This window comes from Galeopterus variegatus, unplaced genomic scaffold (genome assembly GCF_000696425.1).
Source record: "Galeopterus variegatus unplaced genomic scaffold, G_variegatus-3.0.2 Scaffold2823, whole genome shotgun sequence".
NCBI lineage: Eukaryota > Metazoa > Chordata > Mammalia > Dermoptera > Cynocephalidae > Galeopterus > Galeopterus variegatus.
Genome location: NW_007728934.1, coordinates 162,775 through 182,712, shown reverse-complemented (window position 1 = coordinate 182,712; position 19,938 = coordinate 162,775). Strand labels below are relative to the sequence as shown.

The 19,938-nt window shown below is 51.6% G+C and overlaps 1 protein-coding gene across 3 annotated transcripts; it reads left to right on the top strand.

Annotated features, from left to right (window-relative positions):
- Positions 1–4,644: 4,644 nt before the first annotated feature.
- On the top strand, positions 4,645–10,008 carry TSTA3 (tissue specific transplantation antigen P35B). 3 transcript variants are annotated; one of them, XM_008583072.1, is made up of 11 exons: positions 4,645–4,711; positions 5,526–5,682; positions 5,995–6,109; positions 7,504–7,632; positions 7,733–7,806; positions 7,989–8,122; positions 8,237–8,301; positions 8,666–8,732; positions 8,892–8,971; positions 9,219–9,318; positions 9,886–10,008. In XM_008583072.1, the coding sequence occupies exons 2-11, from the start codon at positions 5,537–5,539 to the stop codon at positions 9,924–9,926; spliced, it is 951 nt and encodes a 316-aa protein (XP_008581294.1). In that variant the 5' UTR covers positions 4,645–4,711; positions 5,526–5,536; the 3' UTR covers positions 9,927–10,008. The 3 variants fall into 3 exon arrangements, with proteins under 3 accessions (XP_008581294.1, XP_008581292.1, XP_008581293.1); XM_008583070.1 differs by having other exon boundaries at positions 9,650–10,008; XM_008583071.1 differs by having other exon boundaries at positions 4,665–4,695; positions 9,650–10,008.
- Positions 10,009–19,938: the final 9,930 nt, after the last annotated feature.

The window sequence follows — 19,938 nt, the reverse complement described above, 5'->3', positions numbered from 1 at the left end:
GAGGAAATGTGGCTACTTTTGAATATGTTGTGCCCCATGGCCACTTTCCTGTTGACTGGGATCTGGGTGCTGCTCACTGTACTGCAAGTCAGCATAGACCAGGCACTACAGCAGAGAGCCCCTTGGGAGGGGGAGGAAATATGACTATCCTTGAGCATGTGGTGCCCAGTGGCCACTATTCTGCTGATTGGAGCCTGGCTATGCTGCAAGTTGATCAAGATTTGAAGCAGAAAGCAGAATTGTTGGAAGCATGGATAGATGTCCTGGAGGATGACATGCAGCAACTGGTCACTCCAGCCTCTCACACCAGAGAAGATGACGAACCCAGTGGTGAGTTTGGGGAGACCATGTGTCTCCAGGCACGAACTGTTGTGCATCAGAAAGTGAAACATGAGCAGCCTATGGGACTGGGTGGACAATCGGTGGGCAATCCACAGGTGACCCAAGTCACCACCTATGTCCCATATACCCAGGTTGAGTTAGTTGACTTGGGGAGACAGTTTTGGCATAAACATGCGGAGCCCCTGGCTGTTTGACTGTTGCAATTATGGGACCTAGGGGTAAATAGTGTGGAATGCTCTGGTGAAGAGATGGAAAAATTGGCCTCCATCACCATGCACCCGTCCCTGAGGCAGCGGCTGCAGAATAGCTGCAGATACACAACAAGGGCCAAGTAATCACTCCTTAATGGACTGGGTGACTCCAGCGGCCTGAACCGTGTGGGCAAATGCTTGAGAATTGCCCAAGATTGTTAGTAAATAGCAAACGTATGCTGAGTTAGTTCAAATAATTTGAGAGCTGGGGATGGAGCAGTCCATGTTTAATGTGAACACTCATAGCCCAGACGATGAAAATTTTACACTCCCTTGGCTCAGGTCTGGTTGGGGGTCGAGCAGCACATTTCTTGTAAATAAAATGTGTGTGGGTGGAGTTAGTGCGCACCTGCACCCATGTGTCTTTTTAGTTTGCTGCTATTGTGTGCTCTGCAGTTTGTGGAGTAAGCTGGTGGGCGGAGAGCTCCTGTCTAAAACTAGAGCCTGTTTACTCTGCTGGCAGCTGCTCAGTTTTTCTTTGGACTTTGCTGGTAACAATTGAGTTTCTGAGTTTCTCCTTTGGACTGTTTAACTCTTAGACTTGTGTGTGCTGAATAAAGACTATTCTTTCTTCACCTACCGCTCCAAGGACTTTTTTGCCAGTTACCCAGCTCATAGACCTGTGTGTGAAGGGTTTGTGAATGGGCTCGAGGGGTCTGTGAGCACCAGAGACCCTGCCCTAGCTCTACAGTTATAGTAAGGAGTTATAACCCCAAGGACAAGGGTTCAGATCCCTGTAACCAGGCCAGCTGTAAAAAAAAAAAAAAAAAAAATTAAAACAACAAAAAAAGAATCAAAAGAAATAAAGTCCTTGCATATTTATCTGTTTTGCTGTGTACTTAATAGTGCTTTGCTCCCCACCCGCTCATGTAAAAAAAAAAAAAAAAAAAAAATTAAAATAAAACAACAAAAAAAGAATCAAAAGAAATAAAGTCCTTGCATATTTATCTGTTTTGCTGTGTACTTAATAGTGCTTTGCTCCCCACCCACTCACCCCTTGAAGCAGACACTGCTGTAAAATCAGAGGCTTTGGGAATATTATGAAACAGCCACGTGTGTATCTAAACACGGGGTGCACAGTGCACAGACAACAAAACCAACTGTTCTAAAAAGTTAGTTATTACCGAACTTAGATCGTGCAAATGCAAAGTCATGCTGGGCAACTACAATTTATTATCTATATTGATGAACTTTCCAAAGTGAAAGCAGAAAAGTTAAGATTAATGAGTATTTCATTGATTTCACATTAGGTTTTGACTTAAATGAAAAACTTTAAAAAACCCAACAATAAATTTAGGGCTGGCTGGGTAGCTCAGTTGGTTTGAGCACCGTGTTACAACACCAAGGTCAGGGATTCGGATCCCTGTGCCAGACAGCTAACAAATATTAATTTAAAAACCTCAGATTTTATGCACTGATTCCAAAGCCTGAAAAAGGCACACTTATAAAAACAGAGCTAAAGTGGCCGATAAAGAGAAAGGTGAACAAGCCAGAGTTTTGGCTGAAAAACTAGAGGTATTACTCGGGTCATTTGTAGCACGTTGCTACTAAGAGACGAGGACTCAAGTGCACTGAGACTGACTTCAAATTATATACAATATTTCTTGAATTAGCCCAACGATGGAGCATCTTGATGAAATATAGATCAGTTTTGACCTTGAACTCCCTACCGTAGACACATGATGCGAAAAGTGACTAAATGCTGTTAAAGGGATTCGATTTAGAGTAGACAGCATTTAAGAAGCTCTACAAGAGAAGGAAACAACGGAAGATGCTCACAGAACCAATTGTCTTTCACGGAAAATAAGATCAATTTTGAATTTGTACTGCCACAGCTGTCTCATACAAACTCCAGGTTTCAAATGATGTTTGCAAAAGCTTACAAAAACCCCAGACAGAGCTAAGATTGACAAATTTACTTTCAAAAAGATTTAAAAATGTACTTCTTTAAATTTAGAGAAAATATTTTTCTAAATTGGAAGAAATTGCCCATGAAATACACACAAACGACATTTCAATAAAATATGCAAAGGACAAAAAGTGTTTGTATGATTATGAAGGAGAAAATTCTCACATAAATAATCCCAAAATAATTTTATTTTTATTTATTTGGCGGCTGGCTGGTACAGGGATCGAACCCTGGACTTTGGTGTTATCAGCACCACGCTCTGACCAGCTGAGCTAACTGGCCCCCAAAGTAATTTTAATATAAAAGACTTTCTGGCTCTTATAGGTTAAAGTATAATGCCAATCAAGAGAGATGTGAGCAAATAGAGTATCATTCTGCTATTTTTGGTTTTCTTTGTAATATTCTACCATTAAAAAATGTCAAAGAACTTAAGAAATATTGCATTGCAGTGAGAGATGGTGCTGTGGTCTGAATGTTTGTGTCTCCCTAAAATTCCTGTGTTGATATCCTAACCCCGAGGAGATGTGATGACATGAGGAGGTGGGGCTTTTGGGAGATGCTTAGGTCATGAGGATGAAGCTCTTATGAATGGGATTAGTGCCCTTAAAAAAGAGGCCAGAGAGAGACCCTCTCCGTCCGTTCACCATATGAAAGAATTAAGGCTGTTTATGAGCTAGGAAGCAGGCCCTCTCCAGACACCACACCTGCCAGCACCTTGATATACGACTTCCGAACCTCCAGAACTGTGAGAAATACATTTCTGTTGTTTAAAAGCTACCCAAAGGGCCGGCCTGGTGGCGCACTGGAGAGTGTGCCACTTGAGAGCGTGGCAGCGCTCCCGCCGAGGGTTCGGATCCCATGTGGAGACCGGTTCCCGCTCACTGGCTGAGCGCGGTGCGGGCGCGACACCGAGGGTTGCGATCCCATTGCCGGTCAGTAAAAAAGACAAAAAAAAGGAAAAAAAAAAAAAGCTACCCAAAGGGCCGGCCCGTGGCTCACTCGGGAGGGTGCGGTGCTGATAACACCAAGGCCACGGGTTCGGATCCCTATATAGAGATGTCTGGTTAGCTCACTTGGGAGAGCGTGGTGCTGACAACACCAAGTCAAGGGTTAAGATCCCCTTACCGGTCAGCTTTAAAAAAAAAAAAAAAACTACCCGATCCATGGCATTTTGTTACAGCAGCCCAAATGTACTAAGGCGGGGTGAACAGCACTCTACAGAGGTGGCGATTTTAAATTCAAATTAAAATATTTGGTAGTTTCTGTGATACTGATAAATTATCATGTGATCAGGTACAATGTGGAAACGTGATACCCTAAAAGGCATGGCTCATTTCCGTCTCAACAACTGTGGTTTGTTTGTTTGTCGGTGGCCGAGGGCAAGGGCTGCAGCCCTGACCTCGCGCTGTAACGCGGCTCTACCCGCCACGGCTCAGTTCCGCATCAGGAGGCGCGTTACTGATGTCGCTGCTGGACCTCAGCAGAGCAAGGCTTCTCCAACCGAACCAAAGTTTAAAGAAGAAAGAAGTGCAGTACCTGAAGAAAGCCTGAGTCCTTTGGCATTATGGCCAGAAGAATACAAGTTACGTGGCGACTTTTTATTATAACAACATAACTACTAATGTTGCTGAGACGAAGTCAGGAAAACTGAGTTTTGTGGAATGAATCTGTCCTACCGAAGCCCCCGGACGCGTGCGGGCGTAACCGGGTCCCGTCCCTTCTGACGGCCTGCTGACCTGCAGTCACACACAGGGCTGCAGGGGGGCTTTAACTTGTCACGAGGAAACACTTCCGTGAAGAGACGCCGTCACGAAGGAGCCGGGCACACCTTACGGAGCCGCCTGTCAGCTCCACCCCGCGCTCAGACGCAAGGCTCGGGACCTCGAGGGCGGAGCCCCTGCCGCGGCTCCCGAGGGGTCCTGGGTCCTCCCGCCGGGCAAAAGCGCCCGAGCAGACCGGCCGCCGCGTCCCTGCGGCTGAACCACCATTCCCCAGAGTGCTGCGCGACCGCGGACTCCGTCTCCCAGAGTGCTTCGGGGCCGCGGACTCCGTCTCCCAGAGTGCTTCGGGGCCGCGGACTCCGTCTCCCAGAGTGCTGCTGCCCCGCCCCCCGCCGCCCCGCCCCTCCACCTGGCCGCCCGCGAGGCTGGAGACTCACCCGGCGCCGGAAGCAACTCCCCGGGAGCCGCACAGGTGGGCCCGGGCGCAGGTGAGACGGCAGAGGACACCAAGGGGACCCCGGGGGCACGGCGTCGCAAACCGGGGCCTGGGTCCAGCGTGCTCCGTGAGAACCAGCGAGCCCTGTGGGGCGCCGGGACCGGGGAAGGAGGCCCTGCTGCGATGGGGTCTCCCCGCAGACTCCAGCTGGGCTGCCCCCGGGAGCCGCACAGGTGGGCCCGGGCGCAGGCGAGACGGCAGAGGACACCAAGGGGACCCCGGGGGCACGGCGTCGCAAACCGGGGCCTGGGTCCAGCGTGCTCCGTGAGAACCAGCGAGCCCTGTGGGGCGCCGGGACCGGGGAAGGAGGCCCTGCTGCGATGGGGTCTCCCCGCAGACTCCAGCTGGGCTGCCTGCACGATTGGGAGCCGCGAGATGTCTGGGCAGGGTCCCCTCCCAGCACGACCCCCGCCCCTAGGGGCTGGCCGTGGGGCCCCGCGGTGGGGGCAGAGCCGTCCTGGGGGAGGGCCTAGCAGATTTCCGGCTCCCAGGGTAGGGTCCTCAAAGGTGGCGGCGCCCCGAGGCCTGTCCACTTCTGAGCCAGCGGCGCGACCTGCGGGAGGAATGAGAGGACCTGCTGCTGTAGACTGGGTGGCAGCCTAAGGGCCCCGGTGGAACCCTAGGAAGAGGGCTCCCTGGAAAACAGAGTTGGGAGGAGGGGGTGCGTCGTCCCAGCTGGGTGTGTCTGGTTGCCAGTGGACCGTGTCCCCTCCCTGGGGGCCTCACTCTGTGCCAGTTGCCCCACGGGAGTGGGCCTCCACAGGCTGGGAGCATCATGGCCTCAGCCCCCACCATTGTTCCTACAGCTGCAGCTGACATGGGTGAGCCCCAAGGCTCCATGCGGATCCTAGTGACAGGGGGCTCCGGGCTGGTGGGCAGAGCCCTCCAGAAGGTGGTAGCAGATGGGGCCGGCCTGCCTGGGGAGGACTGGGTGTTTGTCTCTTCCAAGGACGCCGACCTCACGTGAGTGAGCCCATTGCCGGAGCACCCCCTTCTCCCCATGTCCTTTCCAGACTGGAGAGCTCTGGACTGGACCCTCCCTCCCTGCCAGGTGGCTGGCCTGGGTGTGCTTGGCTGTTCTCCTATGCAAACATTCCCCCATCCCTTCCCGGAAGCCCATGCTCTCACACCAGCTGGGCACTGAACTTGGCCGCCTTCCCTTTTGGCTGCTCTACCTGCCACAGCCCCACCTAGTTCCTGACCCCAATGCCCCAACCCCAGAGTGCTAGTTCCCTTGGGCCTCCATGGGGTCCCTGACAGCCTGGCTCCCCCCAGGGATGCGGCACAGACCAAAGCCCTGTTTGAGAAGGTCCGGCCCACACACGTCATCCACCTTGCTGCAATGGTGGGGGGCCTGTTCCGGAATATCAAATACAATCTGGACTTCTGGGTAAGTGAGGAGGGTCCAGCCAGCACTGGGAGCCAGGAGCCCAGGTTCTGGGAACTTCCTGGCAGGCTTCCAACTCACAGGAAGTCCCTGAGGATCAGGGCTTGGTACAGCCTGGTGGGGACAGCCTGTGAGGACCCCCTAGTGACCCACACTTGGTGCTGTGGGCAGAGGGACACACAGGTGGGCCTGGGGGCATTTAGTCCAGTAGGAAAAACCATGGAGCTGACCTGTAGGGTTGGAGAGCTGAAAGAAGCCAGCATTCACTGTGACGTGAGGCTGGTTCCTTCCTCCAGATCCTTCTGGGCCTCTGGAGCCTCTAGCTCCCCTGACCAGGCCCACTGCACTTTGGGGTGCAGAGATGTGAACTGGGCTCTCTGTGTCTGTGGCATGTGCCTTGACAAGGAGGGGATATAGTGTAAGGGCCCTTGGTGCTGTGGGCAGAGGGACACACAGGTGGGCCTGGGGGCATTTAGTCCAGTAGGAAAAGCCATGGAGCTGACCTGTAGGGTTGGAGAGCTGAAAGAAGCTAGCATTCACTGTGACGTGAGGCTGGTTCCTTCCTCCAGATCCTTTTGGGCCTCTGGAGCCTCTAGCTCCCCTGACCAGGACCACAGCACTTTGGGGTGCAGAGATGTGAACTGGGCTCTCTGTGTCTGTGGCATGTGCCCTGACAAGGAGGGGATATAGTGTAAGGGCCCTGCCCCTGCCGGCTGTGCCCCTGAGGGTTGGCCCCACCTGTCTCTGGGTAGCAGCCTAGGCCTGGTTGGCCTGTACCAGACACTAGGGTCAGCAGAGGCTCAGACCAGATTCTTCCTAGGGGCCTTGTCACCCCAGGATCCTCCTTGTTTGTCTCAGCCTTCCCAGCAGGTTGCCTGGCCATCACCTCTCCTCTCTCTCCTGGCCATCTCATGTCCAATTTACAGAAGGGGAAGTAGGGCTTGGGGAGGGGTAGGGCAGGCCCAGGCTTCACTGCTGTTGGGAAGTAGAGCTGGGCACGAGCTCCTCTAGGATGGGTTAGTGCAGGGGCCACTTCTCCCCATGTTGTAGGAGCCTCACTCCATCCTAGTGTCACATTGGGCCCCCTGGGCTCCTTCCCCACCCTTCACTACCTGCTGTGCCCTCAGCAGGCCCTGCGGACGTGGTCCTCCTGCACATCCAGAATGGAAGGGCTGGACCTCCTACAGCCCCGGTGGGGGTAGGGAGGGGGCAGTAATTTCTGTAAGGTCAGCCCTGGGAGGCTTTGCCTTGTCTTGGGAGCAGTTAGGACGAGCAGGCTCAGGTACTGCCCATGTGTGAGGGACCAGGGCATGTCCCCATTTTTGTCCCTGGAGGAGCAGGTAGGGGTTTGGATCCTGCCTGGGGGACCTGATCTGCCCCCTGTCCCTCCCCTGCAGAGGAAAAACGTGCATATCAACGACAACGTCCTGCACTCGGCCTTCGAGGTGGGCGCCCGCAAAGTAGTCTCCTGCCTGTCCACCTGTATCTTCCCAGACAAGACCACCTACCCCATTGATGAGACCATGGTGAGGGCGGGGCCAGGAGGTGCTCACCACTGGGGTGGGGCCTGGCTGTGGGCGGGGCCAGGAGGAAGTGGTGGTCTCAGAGCGCATCCTGCTCGCCCAGATCCACGACGGGCCGCCCCACAGCAGCAATTTTGGATATTCATACGCCAAGAGGATGATCGACGTGCAGAACAGGTCCTCACATTTTGCCAAGGCCTATCCTGGAGTGGGGGGAAGAGGGGTCAAGCGTCCTCGAGGTGTCTGGGGTGGGCTGAGGGGTCTTCCTGCCAGCCTCTTGTTTTTCCTGTAAGGGCCAGCGGCGGGGTGGGTGGACCAGGGGTCCCAGGGTGAGGGCAGGAGACGCTGTGCCTCTGCAGGGCCTACTTCCAGCAGCACGGCTGCACCTTCACTGCGGTCATCCCCACCAACGTCTTCGGGCCGCATGACAACTTTAACATCGAGGACGGCCACGTGCTGCCCGGCCTCATCCACAAGGTGCACCTGGCCAAGAGTGAGTGCTGGGCCACCCAGTACACTCCCGCCCAGGTCACCCACCCGATAGGGAGGAGGTGGCAGTGGCCGGTACGAGTGCCTTCTGACACCCACCCCGTCCCTGCATCCACAGGCAGTGGCTCTGCCCTGACAGTCTGGGGTACCGGGAGGCCGCGGAGGCAGTTCATCTACTCGCTGGTTCGTATAGGAGGGCACACAGCTCTCCCCCCAGATTGTCTGCCCCTGTGAGCCCCGGGCCTGTCCATGCTGGTCTGTGGGGGAGGCAGTGGCGTGAGGGAGCCTGGGGATGAAGTGAGGGTCTGGGCTGAGGCCCAGGAGGAGCAAGCCCTGGTCTTTAAGGAGTCCCCGTGGGCTCCTGCCCCACTGGAGTCCTTGGGTGCAGTTTTGAGCTCAGTGGGAGAAAACACTGCCCGAAGGAAGGACCCCTTGTCCCCAGGTTGAGCCCTGGCTGGCCTCTACTAAGCAGGAGCATTTGGGAGCAGTGACTGTGGCCCTACTTGGCCACGACTGCGGCCTCTGACCCTGCCCGTCTGACCTCTAGGACTTGGCCCAGCTCTTCATGTGGGTCCTGCGGGAGTACAATGAGGTGGATCCTATCATCCTCTCAGGTGGGACCCCCAGCCCCCTCCTCCACTGTGGTTCAGGACCCATGTCTGTCCTGGGAGGCTGGCTGAGGGGTGGGTGCAGGAATATTCGTGGGGAGTTGGGTGGTAGCCCTGCCAGGCGTTGAAGGCCTGACCTGGCCATCGGCCCTCCGCTCCCCACAGTGGGTGAGGAGGATGAGGTCTCCATCAAGGAGGCTGCCGAGGCTGTGGTGGAGGCCATGGACTTCCATGGGGAAGTCACCGTATCCTTTGGCTCCAGGGATGGGGACAGGTGGGGTTCCGTGGGCAGCGCCCCGTGGTCTCCTTGTGTAATGATGGCTGAGCCTAACACGGTGTCTCCCTGAATGGTGCTCACCCTGGCAGCGGAGGGGGTCTGCTGTTCTCTTCCCCTGGCTCCCTCTGGGGAAAGGCAGAGTTGTTCAAGGGCCGGCTGGGGAGTGGGGGTTAGGGCAGGGGTGCTTCTACTGTGTCCTTGACCAAAACGACCAGTTTGATACAACCAAGTCGGATGGACAGTTTAAGAAGACAGCCAGTAACAGCAAGCTTCGGACCTACCTGCCCGACTTCCGGTTCACTCCCTTCAAGCAGGGTGAGCCCCAGCCCTTCCCCTGGTAATGCCCCCACCCCCGACCTCCCAGCCGGCCCTGGCCCCTCTTTCTTGGCTTTGCCCACTGCTGGCGCTCCCTTGTGTTCCCTACTGTGGCTTCAGCTTCCCTACTGTGAGGAGGGGGACGCCCTGCAGATTGGTCACCACACCTCCCCCCATCAGAGCATGTACTGCTTGGGAGGCGAGACACTGGAGCTCAGAGGGGGTGACTTCCCTTTGTTCCTGGGGCCTCCGCCCTTCCCATCTCTTCCTGCGGGGTCAGTGCAGCCCTGGCCCTCGCCTGCTGACCACCCTCACCTGCCCACCTCCGCAGCTGTGAAGGAAACCTGTGCTTGGTTCACTGACAACTACGAACAGGCCCGGAAGTGAAGCCAGGTGGTGGGAGCAGGCGCCCGTGGGTGCTCAGCTGGCAGAGCCCAGTGGCCAACACCCTCAGACCCTTCTAGGAGCCGAGGGCACTGCCCAGCAACCTGGGCCCACGTTCCACCTCCCTCTGCTAGGCAGCCTCAGGCAGGTGTCTAGCGGGTCCTCATTCATGTCCGTCCTCAGGGAAACCAAGGCCTGGGCAGGCCCAGCACCTCACTCCCTGATGCTGGTGTCCAGACCTGAGCGTGTCCACTCTGATCCTGCTCCCTCACTTCCTGGGAGCCAATAAAGTGCATTTTTCCAGGCCTGGCCTTGGCAGTTCTGTGCCAAGCCTTCCCGCACACCTGGTACTACCTCCACTAGCCTGGCCATCCCCTGCTTGCTGTTCAGCCCCTGAGAGCTGCTGGGAGCTGGCCCTGAGCCTGTTGGGCCCGGGTGGCTGACTGTCCCTGGCATGGAAGGGCGGCAGAGGCTGCATATGTGTGGGCAGGAAGCAGGTGTGGACTACCAGCTGGACAAGGCCTCATGGGGCAGCGCACCTCACCAGCAGCCCCAGCTCGGACTGTATGCAGCGCCCCGTCTCTCCACACATGACTGCATGAAGGCCTGGGTAACCCAAGCTCATCCGGGCCCCCTACCTCAGCACAGAGAACGTCAGGGAGAGGCCGGGTCTGGATTTGGTGAGAGGGAGGCCGGGGACTGGCTGGCTCAGGCTTTCCTGGGACTCCACAAGAGCTGGGCCAGGCCTGGCCCCTCATCTCCCTAGTGCCTCAGGCGATGGCTTGGGTGTGGGGCTCTGTGCAGAAGGTGCCCGCCGGGGAGGTCAGCCCCGGCCAGCAGGGAGGTGAGCAGCAGCATTGGCATCCCCATTCTCAGCGGGGAGGCAGCAAAGTCTGGAAAGGTTGATTGACAGGTGCGCCAGCCAGTCAGGGTAGTGCTGGGTGTGGACCCAGGAGTGTCCAGCTCCAAAGTCCCTGCTGGCCCACTGCCTTCCTTGGCCCGGCACGGAGGAGCCCCCAGGCCAGAGCCCACCTGACCACCTCCCCCAGGACCCAGGCACCTTCCCTGGCTCCAGGGCCCACCTCCTCCCTGGGCACCCTCTGCTGTCTTCACACAGAAAGCTTCCGGCTTGCTTCTGAAAGCCTGCCACATTCACTTCTTTGTTTATTTAGGCAGTATTGGTGCATCTTCCCTGGCCAGGTGTCAGATACAGACCTGTGTCCCCACACCCAGCTGACCTCTCACCACGTGTCACTATGCCTCTCCGGCAAGCCAAGGTGTCCATCCACCAGGCCTCCCCAGAGGCTACCCCTTTTCAGGTCAAGGCCTCTCCAGCTTTTAGGTCTCAGCTGAAGTGGCCCTTCCTCCAGGAAGTCTTTCTTGACTGCCCGTCCTGAGCCCCTCTCTGAGCACCCACCCTGCCCTGCAGGGATTACCTGTTTGCTTGTCTGGAAGCCCCTGGGAGCCCTGCCTCCCCTACCCACCCCCACCCCCCACAAGACTTGGAGCTCCAGGACGTGGGTCTCCTCCACAGAGTGACCCCTGGCATTGGCCTTTTGTGGATGAAGCCTCTGCCCATGTGGGGATGCAGGGAAGGCTTCCTGGAGGGGGTGGCACCTGAATTGAAGCTTGGCTCAGCCAGGTGAGGGATGCTGGGGAGGGGGCCTAGCATGAGAGCAGAGAAGTGCTGGGATACAGCTGATGGGACACAAGTCACTGTTGATGGAGTATTGGTTAGATGCTCAAGAGGCCTGGCCTGGCATGGGAGAGGGAGCTGTCAGTTTTGGGTAAATTGTATTTATTTTTCTATTTCATCAAAATATTAAGTTTATTGTTAAAAGTTGCTCATATATTCACTTATTGTAATTTTAATGTCTGTAAGTTATGTAGTAACAACCTCTCCTACATTCCTAATTTTGGTAATGTGTGTTCTTTTCTTGTAGTTAGGGTTTTGTCAATTTTGTTGTTTTCCAAAGAGCCAATTTTTTTTTTTTTTTTTAAAAGATGACCGGTAAGGGGATCTTAACCCTTGACTTTGGTGTTGTCAGCACCACGCTCAGCCAGTGAGCGAACCAGCCATCGCTATGTGGGATCCGAACCCGGGGCCTTGGTGTTATTAGCACCGCACTCTACCGAGTGAGCCACGGGCCGGCCCTCTTGCCTTTCTCTTATCCACTGTGGCTCTGGGCAGTCAGCTGGCAACCTTTATTTACCTTGTGATTCATTGAAGGCAAACGGGTTTGGTCTTTGTTCATGATGGCATGGGGCTTGTATTACTGTTTTGTATTGCTATAACAGAATACCCGAGACTGGGTGATTTATAAAGAAAAATGACATTGCAGGGGCCGGCCCGGTGGCGCACTGGAGAGTGCGCCGCTTGGGAGTGCGGCGGCGCTTCCGCCAAGGGTTCGGATCCCATGTGGAGACCGGTTCCCGCTCACTGGCTGAGTGCAGTGTGGGCGCAACACCGAGGGTTGCGATCCCGTTACCGGTCAGTTAAAAATAAAGAAAAATGACATTGCATACAGTTTCTGAGGCTGGGAAGTCCAAAGTCCATCTGGTGATGGTGACAGTGACCAGGGGTCTCACACTGCAAGATGGTAGAAGCAGAGAGAGAGACAAACTCTCCTCTTCCTTTAAAGCCCTCAGAACCACGCCCTTGACCACCATTTTTAGTCCATTCATTTCTGAACGTCCTGCAATCCAATCACCTCTTCAAGGCTCCACCTTTCAATTACCTTAATAGGATTTCCCACCCTCTTAACAGTCACAGTGGGGCTAAGTTTCTAATACGTAAAACTTGGGGGATACAATTCAAGCTTCAATGAGTTTTGGGGGACACAATTCAATCCACTACAGGGCTGGCTGCTACAGGCCCCTCTCAGCTCCCCACAGCCTTGGTCCTGAGCCACCACTGTCCCTAGGGGCCTGGTAGAGCAGGGATCCCCAGTCACTCCCAGCAGGATCAGAGGGCAGCAGTAGGGATAGCTACAGGTGGGCAGAAGTGACATTTAACACCAGGGCAAAGCATCGAGATCCTGATTCCCCAGGCAGTTGGCTCGTGTCCTTCAGCCCCGGGGCTAGAACTGAGGATGTTGCCGATGGCCAGGTGGGTAGCCCTGACCCCACCCCGAGCCTCTAGCCTGCCTCCACCTGTCCCTTCCCCCTAGGAAACAACCCATTCCTCCCTGTCATCTTCTTGGATGTCACCTCTCCCCCAGGGTGATGGAGACGCAAAGGATTACTCAAAGCCCATTTCTTCTGAGCAGTGAGAGGCCCGAAAAGGTTAATTCCAGGCAAATCCTTCAAGGGAGAAGGATTCTTGGAAACTAACCTTGAATCAGGGTTCTCTCTCAGTATTCATTGTCCAGGCAAGAAAGTTACAGAAAAGGAGTATAGGTGGTTACAAAAAGGACAGTAAGATATTTGTCGTGGCAATACTTAGTTCCCCAAGAAACTTAAAGAAACAGCTGAAGACTTTCCCATCAATAGGTTTAGCTGCACCGAGGGCATCTGCCCTTAGAGCCAGCATTTTTGCTGTGTTACAATTTTTTTTTAATCTACAACAGACTTTTTAGTCCTGGGGAAAGTTTTTCCCAAGCGTAGCATTTCTATGTGTTCGGCCCTGTGAAGTACATTTGCATTATTAATGTTAGTACCCTCCACATTCCCCCCCCCTTTATTTATTTAATTAAAAGGAAGAGCAAAAGCTATAGATCAAGGCATCACAGTTAAGACAAAAACATCTTGTTAAAGCAAAGGTAATATTTTAGCATGGGACGTCCTGTTAATTTATCCCAGGTGGGGACTGATGATGTCATCTCTCAGGGCTGTTGCATCGGCATCATTCTTGGTGCTGTGAATTGGGGTGTTATCGCCAGCTGTTGAAACTCCAGAATGGGGTTCTGTTCCATGTAATAGTTGATTTTGAGTCCAGAGAGTTTGCTGGTGTTCACCCATCCAGGACATTGCTGCTATCAAAGCATCTAGGCTTTGTACAATTTCTGGATCAATTACAGATCGTTTGTTTAGGAACAGGATGTCTCATCCAAGTCATAAGCACCCCCCTTTAAGGCCGTGAAACTTTAGAGAACTGCTTTTGTAGACAAGGTATTATTTCCCCCTTCACGATCAAAGCATTCCTTATAAAAGCATTGATGATCAATTTTCAGATTGACAAGGTTTCACTTTTCTATGTCTCGATCCCTCAGTGTTGGGAAGGCTCATTCCCAGGTTGTCATGTCCCACGTCAGGGGGACAGATGAAACAGCAGTTAGGCCAAATTAGGGCAGCATGAAGAGGGGTGAGGAACTTAGAAGAGACGTGCTATTTTTTAACCAAAGTTTCAAATTATATCTTGTTATTAAGAGAGAGTCAATTTTTATTGAACTTATGAAAATAGCCACACTGCCATAATAATCATAAAGATACTCAAAGTTTCTAAGTTTGGGGGGATCAAATAGGGAGAAAACAAATGCTTTTATCTCTGTTTTAAATTATATTTTACCAAACTGCTGTTAGTTATAGATAGTTTAAGAGAGAGTTTTCTCAAAGCTGGAAAACAAGACATTAATGAGCAATGTTTCAAAATAAAAATTGTAAAAAGCTATAATTCTTTTTAATCAGTTCATTACTTTTATGTAATTAACTTCTGTTGTTTTGACTTTGGTGAGTAATTTTACAAACCCTTTAGTTTTTTCGTTAGAATTTTGGAAATTCAGTTCAACAGTATGAATTCAAAGTTTGTCAGGAAACTGTACCTGTCAGAGTTTTTTCATGAAATTTTTGAAGACATAACATTTTAAAATTATAATTGAACCAAGATTATGACTGGGTAGCATTTATATCAAGACACAGATTTCCAAGAACCTTACAAGATTTTGGAACACATATTAATAACATCTTGGTATAACCAAAAAAGGTCAAACATTATTTCTTGTTTTGACAATGTTTTTCATATATTCTAATTTATCGAATAAACCAATTGGTTTTGATACATCTCATATATCCTTTGAGAAGCTCCAGGGCCCTTGGAACCCCTCAAAGTTAGTTTAAGTCAAAAGGCTGAGCTTTCAGAATTTAGTTTTGGAAAGTTTGTCAAATAACAAAGGATTAAAACACTTAGTTAAATAAGATCACAAATCACTACAAAAATAAAACCAAAGTGACAAAGGATTTTAAAGGCAGAAATCACAAGAAATTATGATAAAACATGAAATGTGTTTCCCCAGCCAGTTATGTAAAAGATAAAGACAGTGTTTACAATTTTGTATTAAGAGCAGTTAAGTGGGGGCCGGCCTGTGGCTCACTCGGGAGAGTGCACTGCTGATAACACCAAGGCCACGGGTTCGGATCCGTATATAGGGATGGCCGGTTAGCTCACTGGGTGAGCGTGGTGCTGACAACACCAAGTCAAGGGTTAAGATGCCCTTACCGGTCATCTTTAAAAAAAAAAAAAAAAAAAGAGCAGTTAAGTGTTTTCATGAAATCTGGTTGTTTTAATGTAGGAGAGCAAACTTTAACCCTGTATAGAATATTTTTGATATTAATTTTTAGAAAAACTCACACATAATTTGCTTTCAAATCCAGTCAATCCCTCTACTGTAAAACTTTAACAAACTCACCCACACAAACCATTATCATGACTTACTCAGACATTCAATGACATGCTTTAGACTTTTCATATTGTCCTATACTTCCTATTTTTTTAAATAGCCAGTTATTTTACTCTAGGACAAGAATACATTGTACCAGATACCTTCTCACATGAAAGCACTTTCCCTTAGCCTTCCTAACCACAACTACATCTCCATATCCATAGCTTTCTTCATATCTCTTTTTCTACATACTGATTCCTTTCTCATCAACAATACTAAATTAGCCTCAATTACCTAAAAATTTCATAACTTTTTTTTTTTTTTTGTCGTTTTTCGTGTCCGGCAACGGATCGCAACCCTCAGTGTCGCGCCCGTACCGGACCGGGACCGGCAACGGGATCGCAACCCTCGGCGTCGCTCCCGCACCTCGCTCAGCCAGTGAGCGGGAACCGGTCTGTATGTGGGATCCGAACCCTCGGCGGGAGCGCCGCAACACTCCCAAGCGGCGCACTGTAGCAGTGCGCCACTGGGCCGGCCCCAAAATTTCATAACTTAAAAATCATTTTGTTATCGGTTGGGTTCATAACTTAAAAGCTTCTAGTAAAGACATATATAATCCTGTTTGATTAGTAAACCAAGCACAAGCTAACAACAAGGCAAGGGCAGGGCTTTGGGAGAAATCCAGCAGTCAGTTCTTTTATAGCTTTTAGTCCTTAAATAAAAATTAAACAAGTACCAAACATACCACAAAACGTGTTGACCTAAAGGCAAATTTAGGCATAAGGTTTAAATCAAATTTTGAAAATATATCTATTTTATCAAAACTTTAGAAAATTAAAGTCACGTGAACTTGAAAAGTATACTTATTTATTTAACAAGCGTGCATTAAGTATAAGCCAATTTGGTACCATGCAGACACTACAAACACAGATATAGACATGAACATGTAGCCATAACATACATTTATGTACACATATATGTAGGCATAAACAGATAAACTCATTAGTATAAAAGGACAGTTAGATTTAAATTGTTTTCCTTTATCTATTTATTTTTTTTCCTTTTTGTCTTTTTTACTGACCGGTAACGGGATCGCAACCCTCGGTGTCATGCCCGTACTGGGGACCGGCAAGGGGCTCGCAACCCTCGGTGTCATGCCCGTACTGGGGACCGGCAAGGGGCTCGCAACCCTCGGTGTTGCGCCCGCACCGCGCTCAGCCAGTGAGAGGGAACTGGTCTCCACACGGGATCTGAACTCTCGGCAGGAGCGCCGCTGCACTCCCAAGCGGCACACTCTCCAGTGCGCCACCGGGCCAGACTGAATTGTTTTCCTTTATTAAAAAATGTCTAAATTTATCTGAGGCTTCACCTTGTTTAGAGAAAATAGGGTGACAAAACAGGTTGATATTAGTTTAGTTTTTTGTTTTTCAAATGGCTTACAGAGCCTAAGGCTGAGCCAAACAGCAAACAGGGATAGAGACAGAGATAAGGCCATAGACTTTTGGGGTTTCAAGAGAAAAGCAGCAGACCCAAAAGGAGGTCCAGTTGGTGCCAGGGCTGTGTTTCTCATAAAGCCTCAGAGTCCCTAGCCAAAAAGAGAAGCACATGCAGTGAAGAAAAAGAAAAATACACTCAAACAAAACCAGCATTGCAAAGAAATAGTAACTTATTTTACTTTAGTTTGTCCAAATAAAGTTCTTTTAGTTATTGGCAAAGATTAAGTTTTATCCTTTTTCCAGTGATATAAACATGTCTTTTTAAGTCTTTCAAACAAGGAGAATGGAAGGTTTTCATGTCTGGACTGAGTCCCAGTTCTTACAACAGGAAAGATATGACAAGTATCAATTCCCAGACTATGTCCTTCTTTAAGACAATGCTACATTAAGAGAGCAAATGAATTGTTTGCCTCTAAAGGCGGCAGTGGAGGAGTCGAGGGCTGTTTTTCCTCCTCTTTAGTGACATAGACACGTTTTTGTTCTTTGTTGGGGTCCTGAATAGATCTCAAAGCAAAATGACATAAGTTCCAAACCATTAAATGAGATACTTTATTTTATTTTATTTTTTTTGTCTTTTTTCGTGTCCGGCAACGGATTGCAACCCTCAGTGTCGCGCCCATACCGGACCGGGACCGGCAATGGGATTGCAACCCTCCGTGTCACACCCGCACCTCGCTCAGCCAGTGAGCGGGAACCGGTCTGTATGTGGGATCTGAACCCTCGGCGGGAGCGCCACCGCACTCCCAAGCGGCGCACTGTAGCAGTGCGCCACCGGGCCGGCCCCTAAATGAGATGCTTTAACAGGACCTGTTTTTAAACAGCGACCAATGTGTTCCCAATCCTCAATATTAAGACTTCCTTCCTTGGGATACCAAGGACATAGTTGTCTAATCACTACTAAGTTTTACAAGCTCCCCTTTAGTTATTTTAAAGCCAGCTGCTTTGAGACATTGGAGTTGTAATTTATGTAGAGTCTCCTCCTTAGATAAGGAAGTTCTCATATTTTAAAAGTGAAAGAAACAAAACTTTTGGGCTGCATAGACCTGACTTGACCTGCTGCAGGCGTGAACTGCTAATGGAGAGCCACCTGTGATTCCCTGACCGGAATGTTTCCCTTTGCCAGGACTTCCCTTGCTGGGATGCATAGATATAAGTGTCAGATGTCCTTTTCCTTTCAAAGGCTTGGCAGGTCACTCTCTGACCCGTGGAATAATAAATTCCTCACACGGGGCACCATTTGTCACCTCTCCCCCAGGGTGACGGAGACGGAGACGCAGAGGATTACTCAAAGCCCATTTCTTCTGAGCAGTGAGAGGCCCAAAAGGGTTAGTTTCCAAGGTTTCTTTTCCCTTCAAGGATTTGCCAGGAATTAACCCTTTTGGGCCTCTCACTGCTCATAAGAAATGGGCTTTGAGTAATCCTTTGCGTCTCTGTCACCCTGGGGGAGAGAGGTGACACTTGGATACTCAGGATGAATCTCCAGATGTCCTATCTCCAGATGTCCTAGATTTCTCACTTCCTCGGCCCAACCCAGACTTCCATCTCATTCTGCCTCTCAATCTCCAGAAATATTTCCCCAATCCAACCTCTTTCATTACCCCCACCACCCCCAGCCCCCGTCGGGTGCCTGCACATCTCAGGGCTACCATCAGCCTCCACCTGGAGGCCTCCCTTCAGTGCTCCAGGGCTCCCAACAGGGTAGTCCATGGCGTCCCTGTTCCTCACCCTCCTGACGTGGCTAGTTGGCCTACGTCGTCTCCTCCACACCCTCTGGCTCACATCTCTTGGCTACAATCTCGCCCCACCCCCACCCCAAACATTGGCTGGCTCCCGGCCTTTGCTCTGCTGCTCCCTGCTGGAACACTCTTCCCCTGAACCTTGCCTGTGGCCCTTTTGCTGAGAGCACAATGATGCTAAGTAGCTAATGCTACTGCTGTTGCTCAGCTTCATGTGTTTTGCATTAACTCTCAGCTGCCCTGTGAGATAGAAACTAGCACACCCCCCATTTTACGCAGGGGAGAGGGAGGCGTGGAGGGGTTAAGCAACGTGGTCACGTCCACAGCGGTAGTGAGGGGGCAGCACTGTTGACCCCACTGTCCACTGCCCATGTTTCCTGGTCCCAGTGGCTGAAGCAGCCTCCCAGTCACCTTCCGTCCCCTCCCTTGTCATTTGCTTTATGACCCCTCTGGGGTGTCCTGTGCATGTGTGTATGTGGGTACCACAGTGAGTCTGTCCACAGTAAGCAAGTAGGTCCACGGGATGGTGTTATTCCCGGAGCCCAGAGTAGGGCTCAGACACTACAGGTCACAAGAGATATCGGTTGAATGAATGAGGTAATTTCATTGTTGAAGAGCTTAGAAAATGTCAAAGGGTTTAGAAGAAAATAAAACATTTTTAAATGCAGTCTTAGACTAGATGAAAAATTTTCTAAAAACCTACGATCTTACATTTTCTAACCTTATTCTTTTCATGTCAATTAAAAATTACAAACACTCCCCCACCCCTACCTGTCAGTCCCTGAGATGTCCCCCTGGCCCCAGCCAAGCACTCCATGTCCCCGCAGGACCAACAAGAGGGCCAGGCCTCTGCTGGGACTCGAGCCCCAGGAAGGTGGGTCTCTCATGCCTCCTCCCTGCAGCTCCCCTGGAGAATCCGGGACTGGCTGGAGGAATTTAATACAGAAAAGCGTCAGTCCACTGCTCACAACTTCACTGGCGCGCTAATTTTATGCTGTCACAGCTGGCTTGGGAAAGAGTCACCGCTAGCCCAGTCCTCCGACCTGAGCCCACCAGCCAGCGAGGGAACCAGGGCTCCCTGAGTACGCTGCTCCCACCCAGAGGAGTCGGCGGGAGGCTAGCGGGGCGCGCTGTCCGGCCCTGACCTGTCCTGAGGACGAGGCCCGAGTCCGGACCCTGCCTGCCTCGGCCTGTCCTCAGAGTCCGGGCAGATGCGCCCCCGGAACCCGAGCTGCCCGGCCGGGCTCCGCAGCGTCACCGCGAGGGCCACCGGCCTCTGGGAGTGGGGGTCAGATAAGCAGACCTAGGACTAGCCCCCCACCCTTCCCGACCCTTCCCGACCCTTCCCGACCCTTCCCGACCCTTCTTCGGAACAGCAAGATCCGCCCTGCGCACGCGCGCTCAAAA

Coding starts and splice junctions, on each gene's coding strand:
- TSTA3 (XM_008583070.1), top strand. CDS start 5,537: ATGGGTGAGCCCCAAGGCTCCATGCGGATCCTAGTGACAGGGGGCTCC. Junction 7,633..7,732: donor ACCCCATTGATGAGACCATG/GTGAGGGCGGGG, acceptor CTGCTCGCCCAG/ATCCACGACGGGCCGCCCCA. Junction 8,972..9,218: donor ACTTCCATGGGGAAGTCACC/GTATCCTTTGGC, acceptor CAAAACGACCAG/TTTGATACAACCAAGTCGGA.